Source organism: Erinaceus europaeus, chromosome 8, assembly GCF_950295315.1.
Source record: "Erinaceus europaeus chromosome 8, mEriEur2.1, whole genome shotgun sequence".
NCBI classification, from domain to species: domain Eukaryota; kingdom Metazoa; phylum Chordata; class Mammalia; order Eulipotyphla; family Erinaceidae; genus Erinaceus; species Erinaceus europaeus.
Window position 1 is genome coordinate 14,022,234 of NC_080169.1, and position 15,623 is coordinate 14,037,856.

Here is a 15,623-nt window from a genome sequence, read left to right on the forward strand (position 1 = left end):
GCGACTTGGGCCGTGACCACCACTGATCACAGAGCACACATAGGACAATGACGAGTCAAATTGTCCCAATGCACTGGGAAATGAAGGAGGCTTCTGGGATGGCTGTGACTAGCCAGGCTTTGTAAGGGAGAAGAGTTTTCTCAGGGGGAAGGGTGAGGTGGGGTGAAGGCAGCGTGCCAAGCTAAAGGGTGCCGTGAACATGGGCCCTTAGTTAGGATCTGGACACATTTGCTAAAACCCAGTGACTATAGTGGGGCTTTATCACTCTGATCAACTAGGTTTACCCCTGTTTAAAACTAGGGTGGCAACATGGGGGCCCTGTTGATACATAAGGAGCTAATATATGACCTGGGAGGTGGTGTAGTAGGTGAAGCGCTGGACTTATAACGAGGTTGGTCCCCAGTTCCATCACTGGCATCACATGTGCCAGAATGATGCTCTGCTTTTGTTTTTATCCTCTCTAGACCCCGACAGATAAAATAAATCTCTCTCTTTTTTAAGGATAATGCACATACACGAACTTTCTCTGCACTGTAGTGATAGGTCTCTCTCTCTTCACTGGTTCTACTTTTTAAAATTTACTTTATTAGTGATTTAATATTGATGTGCAAAATTATAACAGGAAAAGCATGCCACATCATTCCCACCACCAGAGTTCTGTGTCCCTATTCCCTCCACTGGAAACTGCAGTCTTTCTCCCAAGGTCACAGATATGGGTTGACTATTATTTCTATAACTATATTTACATATATTTGTTCTTTTTATTTCTATGGTCCTACCTTCTCTTCCTTTCTAAGTTACATCTCCACCTACTGCTACTTCCAAACGCCCTTCCTTTTGTCCTCTTCTCTCTCTGGGTCCTGATAGAATTGGAGTTCAGAGCCCTCTGGTCATGTTCCCCTAGCATTTCTCCCCCTTTGGGGAAATGTACCAGAATTCTTTTTAGGGTGCAGAAGGTTGGAGCTTTGACTTCTGTAATTACTTCTCTGTTGGACATGTGCATTGAAAGGTCGATCCATACCCCAGCCTGTTTCTATCTTTCCCTAGAGGGATAAGGGTCTGGAGAGGTGGGGTTCCAGGACACATTGGTAAGGCCATCTGCTCAGGGAGTTCAGGATGGAATCATAGTAGTAGCTGGAATTTGGTGGCTGGAAGGCAGTAAGATATAAAGTAAGACAAAATGTTTAATAAACTGGAGCCAAAAAGTAGGGAGAGAACAGATGAGAATAGGGATCTTAGGTGGGAATGAAGCGAGGAAGTCTATTTTATATTTTGGGTATGTTCCTAGGGGCCCGTGACTTTAGGAATTTTTGCTTAAGCTTGATAGCTAACATGCAGGTGAACTAAAAACATTGCCTGTGGAAGTTGAAAAACAAGATCAGAAGAGAAAACACTAAGCAGAACTTAGACTGGAGTTGGTGTATTGCACCAAAGTCAAAGACTCTGGGGTGGGTGCCGGGGGGAGAGTTCAGGTCCTGGAACAGGATGGCAGAAGACCTAGTGGGGTTTGTATTGTTGTGTGTAAAACTGAGAAATGTTATACATGTACAAACTATCATATTTACTGTCGACTGTAAAACATTAATCCCCCAGTAAAGAAATAAAAAAAGAAAGAAAAGTTTCATATATAACTGGGAAGATGGTGACAGAGTTGAGAATAGGGCTAGAAAGTTGCATCAGCGTAGGTAGTAGCTCCCAAACTTGAAGACGGTTTATAAATACAATTAATTGTTTGCCCCATCAGTCTGACTCAGGGCCCATGCGTATTCATTCACATTTAGCACAGGAAGGAGCCTGTGTAACCTGAGTCCCTGTCAGTCTGTGCTTGCAGTCCATGGTCACAGCTGGGAACATTCTAGGCTGTGTTCTACTCTGTGGAACCAAGACTTGGATTTAGAAACCAGGGTGCTCAGACCAGACAGTCACTCTTCTGGGCCGCTATCTCCTTGGCAAGTGGCTGCTGTCCCCTGTTGTCCATTCTCACCAGTGTGACACATGAGGAACTCAAGATCCAGACAAACTGGGTTCCTCCATGTGTAAGCATCATTCAAGGAGCATCTATTTTCTGGCCAGTAATCAGAGACAGCTTTACAACCAGGAAGGACCAGGACCTTTCTGACACTGGCATTTCTTCCACTCTTTCCCCACTCTTTCCCAGCCTATGCATGAGAGCGAAGGCAGGGAGGGGGGAGGGAGGGACACAAGCTCTATGGTTAGCGCTTACCTGTGAGCTGCACCACCCACATTCCATCTTCATGTCCCTGCAGCTGTTTGGGCCACTGCTGACTGCAGATGCTCTGGGTTGCAGCTGTGCTTGTTGTCACGTAGTCGTTGTGTACACCTGGAATTGAGCTGGCCAGTGTCTCCAGAGCACCTTGCACTGCTGGGTTCTAGTTCTCTATTCCTGGCTAGAAGCTCCTACCTTCTGTTGCTACCTATGAGAGAAATTACTGTATCTCCTGTGGCTTGTGGAGATTATGCTTCCCAGGGCTGTAGGGAGGTGATGATTTGTAGTGTTCACCCTTGTTCTTGGCTTTGATACAATTCCTAAAGATGTTTTGATTTTTAGAACTTGGTGCATTCTCTTTTTAATTAAAAATGATAAGGATCTATTGAAGTTGGTTGATCTGTGAGGCATTTTGGGGGCTATGAGACAAGGAGAAAAGGATCTTCTCTTCGGGCATGATCCAGATGTCAGTGCTGAAGCTATTTGCTTGTCTCCTCAGAGCTCCTTCTCATTTAGGATGGATGACTGTGGAAGGCTGGCTGCTTCTCTTTCACATAGATTGTACTTCATTATCAAAGGGAGAATAGGCTGGCATTCTGCATAGTTAAATAGATCCCCATATGATGCACCACATAAATTTAGAATACCAGCCTTATAACTATCAATTATCTCCCAATGAAAGTTCAATTTAATTATATGTGAATAGTCCTTCTAAATCTGACTCCTTGATTTATATTTAAATGTCATCATTATGACTTCCCTGGCAAGGTTATCAGCTGTTCAAAGACTGAATCAGATGATATGATATTTTAAAAAAAAACACTTTTTTATATAGATGTTTTTAAAAAATCAGCACCTCTTTTTTAGTGCCAACTCTTGGCTATTATTGTCACATTTAGCCATAAAATTACACATGAAAACTGGCATTCAACAGGAATATTAATTTTATTTCACTTCGACTCATCAAGGATTAACCAAATCAAATAGTGGCTGAGTGACTTGAGTGAGTGACTGAGGGGGAGGCTGGGCAGTGCAGTGTGCCACCAAGCATAGGGACTGGGGACCTGAGCTGCATTTGAAATTGGGCTCTCAGCTCTTCCTTCAGCAAGGGGAGGGTGTTCCCTTGGCTTCTGGGCACCGCAGTCTCTTCATCTGTGAGTTGGGATCAGTAGCCACTGTGGCAGCTACAGTTTAGCACACTGCTTAGAGTACTGTTTCTACACCAGGGGCTGGGCACTGCCTGTCTGCTTTCACATTCACTCCGCACCAGACCTTACAGAATGGGACTTGCGCTCGAATCATTCACTCAGCACCAGACCTTACAGAATGGGACTTGCGCTCGAATCATGAGCAAAAAACCCAAACTATGGTTTTGCACATTGTGAAAATGTTGAAGTTATGAGGTACAGTCACTGTTATAGGAGGGATATTCAAGTTGAGGGTCTGTGTGCTTGAACAAGCCTCGTGGATGGCCTCTCAGAGAAGACCCAGCAAGACGTGTCTAAAACCTGGGTCTCGTTTCCCTTTCGGGATTAGGTCTGGTTCCTTGAATTGATCTAGAAGGATTCTCTCAAATTAACAGTATATATACATACATTATCTCACCTAAGTATACATGACCCAGGACCCCACATCTATCCTCCCATCTCACAAAAGAAGCTGAGGTATAGGGGCATGGATATGACTCATGTGGTACAGTGAACACTTCCTGTGCCAGAGTCCAGGTGTGAGCCCCTGCCTACCTACCGCAGAGGAGCACCTTCACAGGGAAAGTTCATGACTGGTAGACCTGTGCAGTGGTATCTATCCTGCCTTCTCTCTTTCCCTTTCTCCCTCCCTGTCTATGACTCTTTATCTGAAAGAAAAAAAAAATCTTTCAGGAATTGTGGAATTCTTGTAGAGCCTCAGTGACAACTCTGGTGGCAAAAAAAAAAAAAAAAGAAAAAAGAAAAAAGAAAAAAAGAAAGAAATCAAAGGGGGGCACAAGAAATTGGAGTGTAGAAGTTCAAGGATATGTGGAAGATACATAGGTGACTGACAGTAACACATTTACCACCCCCACCCCCACCCCCACACACAAACACCACCACCATGGAGATGCTATCTTGGTCAGCAGTTAGCCATGGTGAGGTCAGGTCTTTTACTCACTGTATGGCCACTGGGGAACTTGACATTGCTGCAAATGTTCCATTTCTGAGAAAGCACTGGACGGGCTAACCTAGAGACTGGATTTCTACTCCAGGTCAGTCCCTATCAGGAGATAACACTTATCTTTGGCATGACAGCCTTACTCCATTAAAGGTTCTAAGGTGGGGATGAGAGTGTTTTGCAGACACCTACCCAATTGTCAACAACTGTGCTGTAAACCGTCAACCCCTACAATAATATATATATTCACCAGAAACAATAAGGACAATATAAGATATTTCTGGGGAAAGGTGTTATGTGAAAGGGGAAGGCGTCTGTGAGTGTACCTACCCACCTTGGTGGACAAAGGCTGATGTGCTGCTGACCTTCTGGAAGCTTCTAGAAAGAGTCTCCCCTCAGCATGTCTGACCCTATATGTATAGAAAGCAAGTGTGTTTTTAGTCATGTGCTCATTCCTGCTCTTTTTCCCATCATATTTCCAAAGATGACATTCCCCAATTTTGCTGTCATTCACCCGAGACCTGAGAATCAGACTAGTCTACTTTTTGACAATGGTGAGAGGCCATACAAACATTCTTACCCTCTACCACCACCACCACCACCACCACCACCACCATGATTAATGGTCTAATGTGGACAGGCTGAAATGGAGTTAGAGTGCCAGGCCTTGAAGCTGTGATCTGCAGGCAGGTGGGCTTCTCCTCTACAAGGGGCTGCATTATAAGAGCTTGCCACTTGCTTATTGTCCTGCAAATAGGTTGATAAGAGAAACTAGGTGTTAGATGATCCTGACCATTGCACTGTGCCCCAAGTGTGTACTGACTGCAGCTGTCACCCTGAGGCCCTGAATAAGAACATCCTGCCTTATCTTCTTGGCCAGCTCTGCCCCACCCCTCCCCGTCCAGGTGCTATTACCTGCATTCCACAGAGATGCTCAGAGCAAGGAGGGCAGGCCCACCACAGTCCAGTCAGCAGAACTGGGGTTCAACCCAGGCAAAGTGTCCTGAAGTACAGCTTCTTCCTTTTAGCCCTGCTGTATCCCCCGCCCCCCCCCCCAGGTGTCTGCAGTAGGTGGTCTTGCCTCCTCCCCCAGTGACTCAGAGCTGCCCCCACTGCCAGCTGGATTCTTCACCAACGGTTCTGTTGGGCAGGGCTCCTCCTCTGTGATTGCTCTCTGCCCAGCCTGTTTGGAGCTGACTGCAGCCCATCTCTCAAAGTGCTGCCATCCCTGTCAGGGTGGTTTAATGACAAAAATGTCAGTCCCAAAGCAAAACGTCCTTGGCCTTGATTAGAAGTCCTGCCTGGTCAGTGGTAGTATTAGGAAAGGCACATCTCATGTGGAGAATTCAGATTTGGAGAACACACATCTCTAAGGAAACAGATTAGCAGTTTCCTGCTGCCCCCACCCAGCCCCGAGGGAAGGATCCAGGAGGGGAGGGGTGAAGTTTGGGGATGTACTCCAGGACCACACAGACAGAAATAATTCTCAACTTCCACAGCCAGAAGCCTGACTACAAGACTTCAAGCTGGTGATACTTCTTGAGGTTTTGGTTTCATTATCTGTGGGAAAAGGGTGCTGCTGTCTGGGGGATCCTGACAGACACTGATGCCAAGGCTTCGGGGGAGAAGCCTGTGGTCAGTTTGGAAGTCGGTGGTGGTTTGTATGGGCAGCAGGCCCTGCAAGCCCCCAGATCTGTGCCCAAGGCAGTAGACACCAGGAAGCAAAGAAAAGCCTGGTCTGGGCAGGGTGGGAAAGCTGAATAAAGCAAGAAGAAAACAGAGCTGTGCTGAGAGTGAGTGTCACTCTTCATGTGAGGCAGGTGACTGATGTCCACTGGACCTCATCATGGCTGTAAAATAGAGCAAACCTATGGATAGCCCAGGCTATGGCTAGTACAGTGGATAAAGCATTGGACCCTCAAGCATGAGGTTCTGGGTTCAAACCTTACAACACGTGTTGGAGTGAGGCTGTGGCTCTCTTCCCTGATTTTTCTATCTTTCATATATATATATATATATATATATATATAATGTTTTTAAGTTTTTAAAAAATATTTATTTATCCCCTTTTTGTTGCCCTTGTTTTATTGTTGTAGTTATTATTGTTGTTGTTACTGATGTCATTGTTGGGTAGGACAGAGAGAAATGGAGATGGGGAAGACAGAGAGGAGGAGAGAAAGATAGACACCTGCAGACCTGCTTCACCGCCTGTGAAGCGACTCCCCTGCAGGTGGGGAGCTGGGGACTCGAACCGGGATCCTTATGCCGGTCCCTGCACTTTGTGCCACCTGCGCTTAACCCACTGCACTACCACCCGACTCCCTTATTTTTTTTAATAGAAACAGAAATTGAGAGTAAAGGGGAAGATATCTAGGGAGAGAGAGAGAGAGACATCTGCAACATTGCCTCACTGTTGGTGAAGCTGCCCCCCCCAGGTGGGGATCGAGAACTTGAACCCCAGCCCTCATACATGATAACTTGTGTGCTTTACAAGATGCATCACTGCTCAACCACAAATAAGTAAATTAAAAAAATAGATGTTTGAAAATGGAGCAAAGCAACCAGTTTCAGGCCTGCTCCCATGAACAAGAAGATGTGTATACAAAGCAACCCACACAGGGCTGGGCACCAGGTGCATGCTCCTTACATGTCATCATCTCTCCTCTCCTCTCCTCTCCTCTCCTCTCCTCTCCTCTCCTCTCCTCTCCTCTCCTCTCCTCTCCTCTCCTCTCCTCTCCTCTCCTCTCCCTCTCCCCTCCCCTTCTCCCCTCCCCTCCCCTCCCCTACTCCCCTCCCCTTCTCCCCTCCCCTCCCCTTCTCCCCTCCCCTCCCCTTCTCCCCTCCCCTCCCCTTCTCCCCTCCCCTCCCCTTCTCCCTTCCCCTCCCCTCCCCTGCTCCCTTCCCCTCCCCTCCCCTCTTCCCCTCCCCTCCCCTCCCCTTCTCCCCTCCCCTCCCTCCCCTCCCCTCCCCTTCCCTACCTCCCTCCACTCCCTCCCCTCCCCTCCCTCCCCTACCTCCCCTCCCTCCACTCCCTCCCCTCCCTCCGCTCCCTCCCCTCCCCTACCTCCCCTCCCTCCCCATCCCTACCTCCCTCCCCCTCCCCTCCCTTCCTCTCCCTTCTCCTCTCCTCTCTCCTCCCCTCCCCTTCCCTCTCCTCTTCTTTTCTTTTTGGTTTATTTTTAAAATAAGTTAATAGGAGTGTATAGCAACACCATTCCCACCACCAAAGATCTGTGTCACTCCCCCCAACCCCCTATACTGAACCCAAAATTCTACCTTTAACCTCCCCCCAGAGTTTTTTTTGCTCTGGTGCAATACTCCAAACTCAGTTTCTACTTTGTGTTTCCCTTTCCATTCTTGTCTTTCCTCCTCCCCCTCCCCCTCTCCTCCCTCTCCCTTTTCCCTTCCCCTCCCCCTTTCTCTCCTTTCCTCCTCCTCCTCCTCCTCGTTTCTCTTTCTCTTCACCAGAACTTTGTTTAGCTCTGGCTTATGGTGGTGCAGGGACTTGAACCTGGGACTTTGGAGCCTCAGGCACGAGAGTCTGTTTGCATAACCATTATGCTATCTGCCCTCTGCCCAAACAAATGTAACTGTTTTTTTTATTGATTAAAAATTATTCATTTATTATTGGATAGAGACAGAAATTGAGAGGAGAGGGGAGATACAGAGAGACTCCTGCAGCCCTGCTTCACTACTTGTGAGGCTTTCCAAACCCTGCAGGTGGGAACCAGGAGCTTGAATCTGTTTATGAGTGGAATCACCCCACACTGGTCTTTCTCTATCTGACTAGACGGAACTGAGTTAAGTGCGATAGAAGATATTTCATTTTCTTCCCTCATGCTCTGGTTACAGTGGGATTAGGGTGGCAGCAAGTAAGGCTGAGGTAGTTGGATGCTGTGAAGTCAGAAGTGTTGGAAGTACACTGTCACTGGGCAAGCATCCAGGGTGCATTCTGACCCTGGGGTGCTAGGTGTCGGGGGTTTCTTCTCCTATGTGTTCAGCAGGAAGAGAGCCTGATACCCAAGTGAAAGATGAAAATAATTAGTTCCTTTTGAGTTACCAGGTGATGAGCTGAAATTGGCCTTTGGACTGAGGCTAGGGAAAGTGGTTGACTTTTTGTTTAAAGAGAACCCCCAGTCCGCTATAGCCTCCCTCACAGGCAGAGAGCAAGGAGATTTCCGCCGGGTGGGAAATTAGAAACTGTCTTGTTGCACATGTAGACAACTCACAGGGGAAGGAAGATAAATGGCTAATGAGCTCCTGGAAAAAAAAAAAAAGTTCAAGCTCAGGAGTAATTCAGCCCGGCAAATTAAAATCTCTGCGAGATAGTGTTTTGCCTCTTACTAGAAAAATTAAAAATTGATCATCATCAGTATTGGTGAGGGCGCCGAGAAGGGATTTGGACTGGGAAGAACCTTCTTGACTAGGAGTTTAGTGCCTTGAATGTTATCACTCGCTAATCAGTCATTCCGCTTCTACAAGTGGAATCTCACCATCATAGGTGCAGGTGAGAAACTGAAGCACAAAGATGTTTGTGGAGATATTTTTTTCCTCCAGTGGTAACTTTTTTTTTTTAAAAAAAATGAAAGCATTTTACTGTCAACTGCAAACTATTAATCATCCAATAAAGAAGTTAGAAAAAAAAATAAAAGAAAGAAAAGAAAATCAACCAAATGTGAAAAGCATGGATTTCTAAGTACAAGTGATATAACCATTTTTGAGACTCCTTGGTGATGAGGAAATGACGATAGTATATTTAGAGGATAAAACAAAACTCAGATTTTATGTATCGGTATGTTTTGACGTATATATGTGGAATGATACTTATATAGCTGAAATTACATTAAAACATAAGCACCTAGGAGAAAAGATGACAGGCTAAGTAGGGCACTACTAATGAACATGCTAGAGTATAAGACTCGCAAGTGCTTTTCTCTTTGTGCTTTTCTGTATTTCCTGACTTTACAACGAGCTTACCTACATTTATGACTAGAAAGGACAGTCAGTGTCAGTTGTTACTTACAGCTCTTGTGATGAAATTTGCCTTCTTCTGTGCCTGTTTGGGGGAGCCACTCACACTTGGATGCCTGAGCCCTGCTTCACTTCTGCAGTCATGTGTTGCAGGTTACGGACTCACAGTGGTTCTGTCCGCACTGCTCAAGACCCCTTCTTTGGGTTTAATCTGTCTTAATAAACTCTGAATACTACTACTCACCTCCGGAGTGTTAGAGGCCAGAGTCCCAGAGGCCAATGAGAGATTGCTAGGTTTAGCTGAGGATTTTGGCCACAACCCAACCTGGTCAAAACACCTACTGTGCACTAGCCATGGATGAACTGGCTCTTGGGGCAGTTTCCAGTTGGCAGAACTCAGGAACCCGACATACAGAAAACACTTTCTTCCTCCTCTCCCATCATCCGGCTATGTAGCATACCTTCAGGGAGTGGCCAGTGTGGGCCTGAGTCTGTGTGGAGCTCCAGGGGTTCCTATATCTGTAGGACTCGGCCCTACTGTGTGGGGTATCCAGACACATGTGCCCCGTGCCTGCTACAGACCAGGTGCTGCAAGATGTGAGGGTGTGGCTGATGGTACATACAGGTGCAAAGACTGGACCAGTGTTGAGGGGCCCTGGGAACTCTTTAATTTACTCCTCATTTATTGACTGGATGCTGAATTACTGAGGTGTGCCAGGCATTATTCAGATGGGGGGGTGAAAGAGGGTGGAGAATATGGATCTCTCCTCTCAGGAGCCACATTCCCGGAGGAATGTTCACAAATCTAAGTGTTTACAGCCTGTGACAAATGCTCTGACAGAGGTGAGCAGAATGTCTCATGGAGAACAAAGTGAGGGGAGATGAGGGGGAATGCTGCCTTTGAAACCTTTCTTAAGCTCAAACTTAACACATTCCTGGAGGATAAGAACAGTCCCAGCACAGAGAGCCAGTAGGCGGCAGGAAGAATCTGGTGAGTTCTAGAAACTCCCAGAGGGTTGGGGGCATGGAGACTGGACATGGCCAGTCACAAGAAGTGGCACTGTACATGCGATATTTTGCACACAAAAACCCTGAAAGGTCAGACAGTATCTCAACAGGCAGACTCTTGAGTTTCAGGAGTAGCGGTAGGAGAAGAGATGGTGGCACTGTGGCAGTTGGAGGGGCCTGAATAGCTACCCCCAACTGAGGAAGTAGCACTGCATGACAAGGAAAGGTATGACACTGCGATTCTTAGGGAGGGTTCAGGGTCCCCAGCATTAAATGATTGTTAATGGTCGCTAGAATTTCCCACCATGGGTCCTGTATGCCTTGCCCTGTTGCAGAATTTCAGTTTTCTCCTGAGCTCCTGAGGTAGCTCTCAGAGTATTCTCAGAGGACAAACTTGGTGGCTGTGTCTTCACTCCTAAACTGTATGTGGACGCCGCTCTGGAGCCAGCACTACCCTGGGAGTCTGTTATTTCATTTTCTCGGAATGAATCTGTTATGAATTACTAACGATAATGATTCATTATCCCATCTCACGCTGGCATGTGCAGATTCTTCAACAGCCAGCCCAGAGGGGGAAAAAAAAAGCCCTCCTGATTAATTCTCCACTGTGTTTCTCTCCTGCTCTTAGAATGGCTATTCAAGTGGACAAATTCAGTTTTGAGAGTGTCCCTGAGCCTCCTGGAGAGAAGGCACAATTTGCAAACCCGAAGCAGCTGGAGGAAGAGCGGCAGGAAGCCCGAGGCCTGGAGATCAACAGCAAGCTGGACCTCCACTGGAGAATCATATCCTTCCACAATGTGGGTGGTGGGATTTCAACCCCACATAGCTCAGAACCTCGGAGACAAGGAATCGGCGACCAAAGACACTCTCCCTACATCTCACCTCCTTAGAAACCCCCACCAGGGAAGTTCAATAGGAGGAGGGTCAGGGAGGGCCTCCACAGTGGGGACCAGCCCTCGCCATTGACTGATGACAATGTTCATCATTAGTGAAGATTCTATTGGCCATCCAACAGTGCTGTCCTGAGATTCACTGAAGGACCCTGAGCACAGGCTATAGTGATCTGGGAAAACAAATCCCCTCTGTAAGAGCCAGGTGGTGGCACACCCAGTTAAGTGCACATAACACCACGCACAAGGACCTGGGTTCAGGTCCCTGCTGCCCACCTGCAGGGGGGGGAAGCTTCAACAAGCAGTGAAGCAGCAGTTCTACATGGGGTTTATCTTTCTCTCTCCCTCTTTATCTAATTCTCCCCTCTCAATTTCTCTTTCCTATCCAAAGTAAATCCCCTCTGCAAGTGGGAACTAGGGACGTGAACCTGGGCCCTTGCACATGATAACATGAGTGCTCTAACAAGTGAACCATTGCAGACCCTGGAGGAGCCAGCCAATTCTTGAGCCCCCTGTGTCTGCCTTCATCAAAACAACTCTTGGCCACATATACTAGCATCCAGCAGAATTATGTTGACCCTCCAAATACATAAGTTTTATGAAAGTAAGTACACCCAGAGTGCTGGAAATGTTTTTAGTCTTCCACTTTCACTGTGCACTCTGTTAAGAGGTCGTCTTCCCTAAAAGGATGTATCCACCAAATATTTGTCAAATGCCTACCATGTGCCAGGCACACCTGTCTCTTAAATTCAGTGGTTGGAAATTTATAAGAGACTATCCTGATAGGTAAATTTGATTAGAGAATTAGCTCTATGGCCATCTCTCACATTCTCTCTCTCCCTCTCTCATCTGCTAATGACATCTGGCATGGGATGAATAGCAGACTTTTGCTATTGTAAACCTGAATTCAAGCAGATGGAAAGACCAAAGATTGAATTGGCTAATGATTTCATTGTGCATTTCAATCTTTTCTCAATATTTAGACTTTATTAAAAAGAATCGAGCCTAATTTGACACCCGTCCATAGTATTAACAGTTGCCCATATGTAGGAAATGAGGTCGCACAGACAGGTTTCAGAGAGAATTGAGGATCTTGTCAGGGATGCGTGTATACCTTCCTACAGAAGCAGCCAGGGCGTACCAGGAGCTGGGCCCCATTTCTCCTCTGCCTCGTGATTTCACTTCAGATTGTCCCATGTTTCCATGCTCCATTTGCTGGGTCCTGGAGATGCCCCCATCTGTGCAGAGGGACAGACACAGAAATAGACACCATGCAGCCAGCTAGACAGGAGCTTCCGAATGTGGGGTTGTGAGCTCTAAGCACTCCAGGGCCTGAGAAGCAGCAGTGACCCAGTGGTTCCCTGTGACAGGTGACACAGAATGCAGGGTGGTCTTGGCCTGCCTTCCACTCCTTCCTTCCTTGCCTGCACTTTCTCTCTCTGCCCTCCCCTCTGTTTCCTCTGCTTTTTTGTTTGCTCCCTCTTTTCAGGCTCCGAGTAAAGACTAAACTCATTGCCCTGCTGTGGGTCCTTGCCTCCAGGGCCCTCCCATTCCATCCTCATCTCCCAGCAGGTCTTGGGGATTGCTGCACCTCCAGATAAACCACTGCAGGTGCAGTCTAGTCACCTGACTGCTCTCCAGTCCCTCCTATTGTCTGGCTTCACCCCTGATCTGTGGAATGGGAGACAAGCATTTACAAGGAGCTGGGCCGGAGACGTGACAGTGAAGACATTCAGGATCATGGTCCCCATCATCTGTCAAGAGCCACTAGCATGCTACCTCCCTCGCTCATAGCTGTGTTCCACAGGCCCACGCAGGGCACAGGTGACTTTGTATGTTGGAGGTGACAGAGACAGTCAGCCACTGGGTGATGAAAACCAAGACACAGAACCTGTCATGTGCACTGACATCCACTCATGCTAGAGTGGAATTGACACGTCACATATTGCTTCTTTTTGTAGTTGCCTGGGCTTCTTTGCTCCAGACTGACTTTTTCAGACAGAAAGACGAAGATAAACATACCACAGCATTAAAGCTTCCTGTGGTGCAATGTGGGCCAGGCTCAAGCCTGGGTCAGGTACCTGGCAAAATGCCCTATCCGGGTGAGCTATCCTGCTGACTCTCTTAAATTTTTCTATAATTAAAATACTCACTTTTCAGAAACTTCGTTTCCCCACTTACTATTCACTTTCACAATGGTAGTGTCTATCTCTGCCTTTCTTTCCCTTCCCTTTTCCACCATCCCTTTTTAAACAAATATAGGGGAAAGAAAAAAAAATGTCCTGGAGGTAGTTCACTGGTATTGCAGAAGGGCAAGGCCCCGGATTCATCACCCAGCATCACGTACACACAGCATAATAAGAAAGTAAGAAAGACAAAAGACTGAGGAGGACAGGGTGCTATTATCCCCACCCAATCCCACCCCGCCTCCAAAGTGAAGGAAAAATAAGTAAAGTTTGGAAGCTGAGTGACTCACCTAAGACAATGCAGCTCACTGAATTGCCAGGACCCCAAGATACTTGTTGGCTTCTGAATGACTAGTAGACATGAGGTCACATTATGATATCATGAGACGTGTTCCTAGCCCCTGGTCCTAACAAGTGTGGGAAGACGGGAGCCCTGCTTCACATCCTTCCTCATGTGAGCCTTCCAGAGACCTCACCTCTCGGGAAGCTCCCCTGAGCAGAAGACAAGAGGCCAGATGACCTCAAGGACTGACCACCACGTGCCCAATCCCCTGCTGCTGACGCTCTCACAAAAGATGAGGATTATAGTTCTGTGAACCTTTCAGAGTGACCAGCATGTGTGGAATGCATGCCCATTTCTTTGTTTTAGACCTATTTACATATATATATATATATATATATATATATATATATATATATAGAGAGAGAGAGAGAGAGAGAGAGAGGGAGAAAGAGAGAGAGAGGGGGGGGGGGGGAGAGGGAGAGGGAGAGGGAGAGAAAAGATCATCACTTCAGCAACATATACCAAGGAATAAATCTCGAATCTCATGCTTTCAAGTCTGGAACTCTCTGCAGCACCCCGGCCACTATTTTCACTTTTTGCTTGTAACTGCAAAGAGGAGAGAGAATATCCACCAAGTCTTGTTCACCCTAACATTGACCTTGCACCCCCTCTTCCAGGAAGCCTTCTCCAGCAGGCCCTCTCCCATCCTGGCCAGCTGGAACAGGCCTTCCCTGGGGCCTCTGTAGCCCTTTGTGCTTATCCCTGGCTTCTTATGGGTCTTACAAAGACCCAGACCCTGCTGCTCCCAAGGCCAGGTCTTAGCCGACTCCCTCAACTATTCATTCATGATCTACCACGTGTGGGTGGCAGTACTGCTCACTGGGGACACTGCCCTGAGCATCACTGGCTGCGGACACAATAGAAAGAGCTGCCTTTCCCATTCCTGGTGCCTCGTGGCCTTACTTGCAGATAAACACTGCAACCACGTGCATGTTCTCAGCTCAGCTGCTTGCTGCTGTGTGCTATGTCTGTGAAAGGAGCACATCGCCAGCAGAACTTGTCCTAGTGGAGGGCTGGCTTCTTCGCCAGAGGGCAGCCTGGCCCATGTGGAAACAGGTGGATGAGTGCGGAGCTCGCTCGCTGAAATCTCACCTTCTTACTGTCCTCATTTTTGTTGTCGGTTTCCCTACAAAGAGCACAGCAGGGGCTGGTGAGGTACTTGCTGACATGTCAGAATCCAGCCCCATATGGATTTCACAGCAAGAGCCCTGTGCACAGTTCAGCTGATCCCCACAAAGTCGATGGCCTGAACCATCTGGGCAGTGTCTCTGCCAGGTGGTCTGATGAGCATGCATCTCCCCCTTCTGTCTAGAGACCATTTATAACCATCTGGCTGCTGTGCAAGCCAGACAGAGGGACCCAGGAGCCCAAGTGCAAACTGAGCCTTAGGTCTCTGAGTCTCTCCACCCAGAGTGGGAAAGCGATGTCTCTGCAGGCTTCAAGGGTCACAGGGATCTAAACTGGGAAGTAAACAGGTGTGGAGCAGTACAGCTATTTCTCTAGAGTGGAGGCCATGCAGCCCTGGGCAGCTGCCTTCTTAGGCTGACCCCAGGCATGCTTGATGAGTGGGCCTGCGTTTGCCTGGTGGGTGGCAGTCACCTCTATAAACCTGAGAAGCTACATAATGTCCATGACACTTGTCATCGTTTGTTACGTGGTTTTTCACTGTGGGACTGTGGCACAGTGCCTTCTGTTTGTCGACCCATGTGCAAGACCATGTTCTTTCTGATAGAGTTTGCCCTGGGGGCCAGGCAGTTAAGTGCATCTATCTCTAAGAGCAAGGACCCAAGCAAGCATCGGGGTTCAAACCTCCAGCTCCCCACCTGCTGGAGAGATGCTTCACAAGCAGT

General features: G+C 47.5%; 1 protein-coding gene across 5 annotated transcripts in view; it reads left to right on the plus strand.

Moving 5' to 3' along the window:
• The window catches only part of TRAPPC9 (trafficking protein particle complex subunit 9), a 633,394-nt gene that overhangs the window by 491,717 nt on the left and 126,054 nt on the right, over nucleotides 1-15,623 (plus strand). For 4 of the 5 annotated variants that reach the window (XM_060195953.1, XM_060195955.1, XM_060195957.1 and 1 more), the window contains one exon: nucleotides 10,983-11,135. In XM_060195953.1, coding sequence (XP_060051936.1) covers nucleotides 10,983-11,135 — 153 coding nt within the window. The remainder of the gene's footprint in view (nucleotides 1-10,982; nucleotides 11,136-15,623) is intronic. The other variant, XM_060195954.1, reaches the window with a different exon arrangement.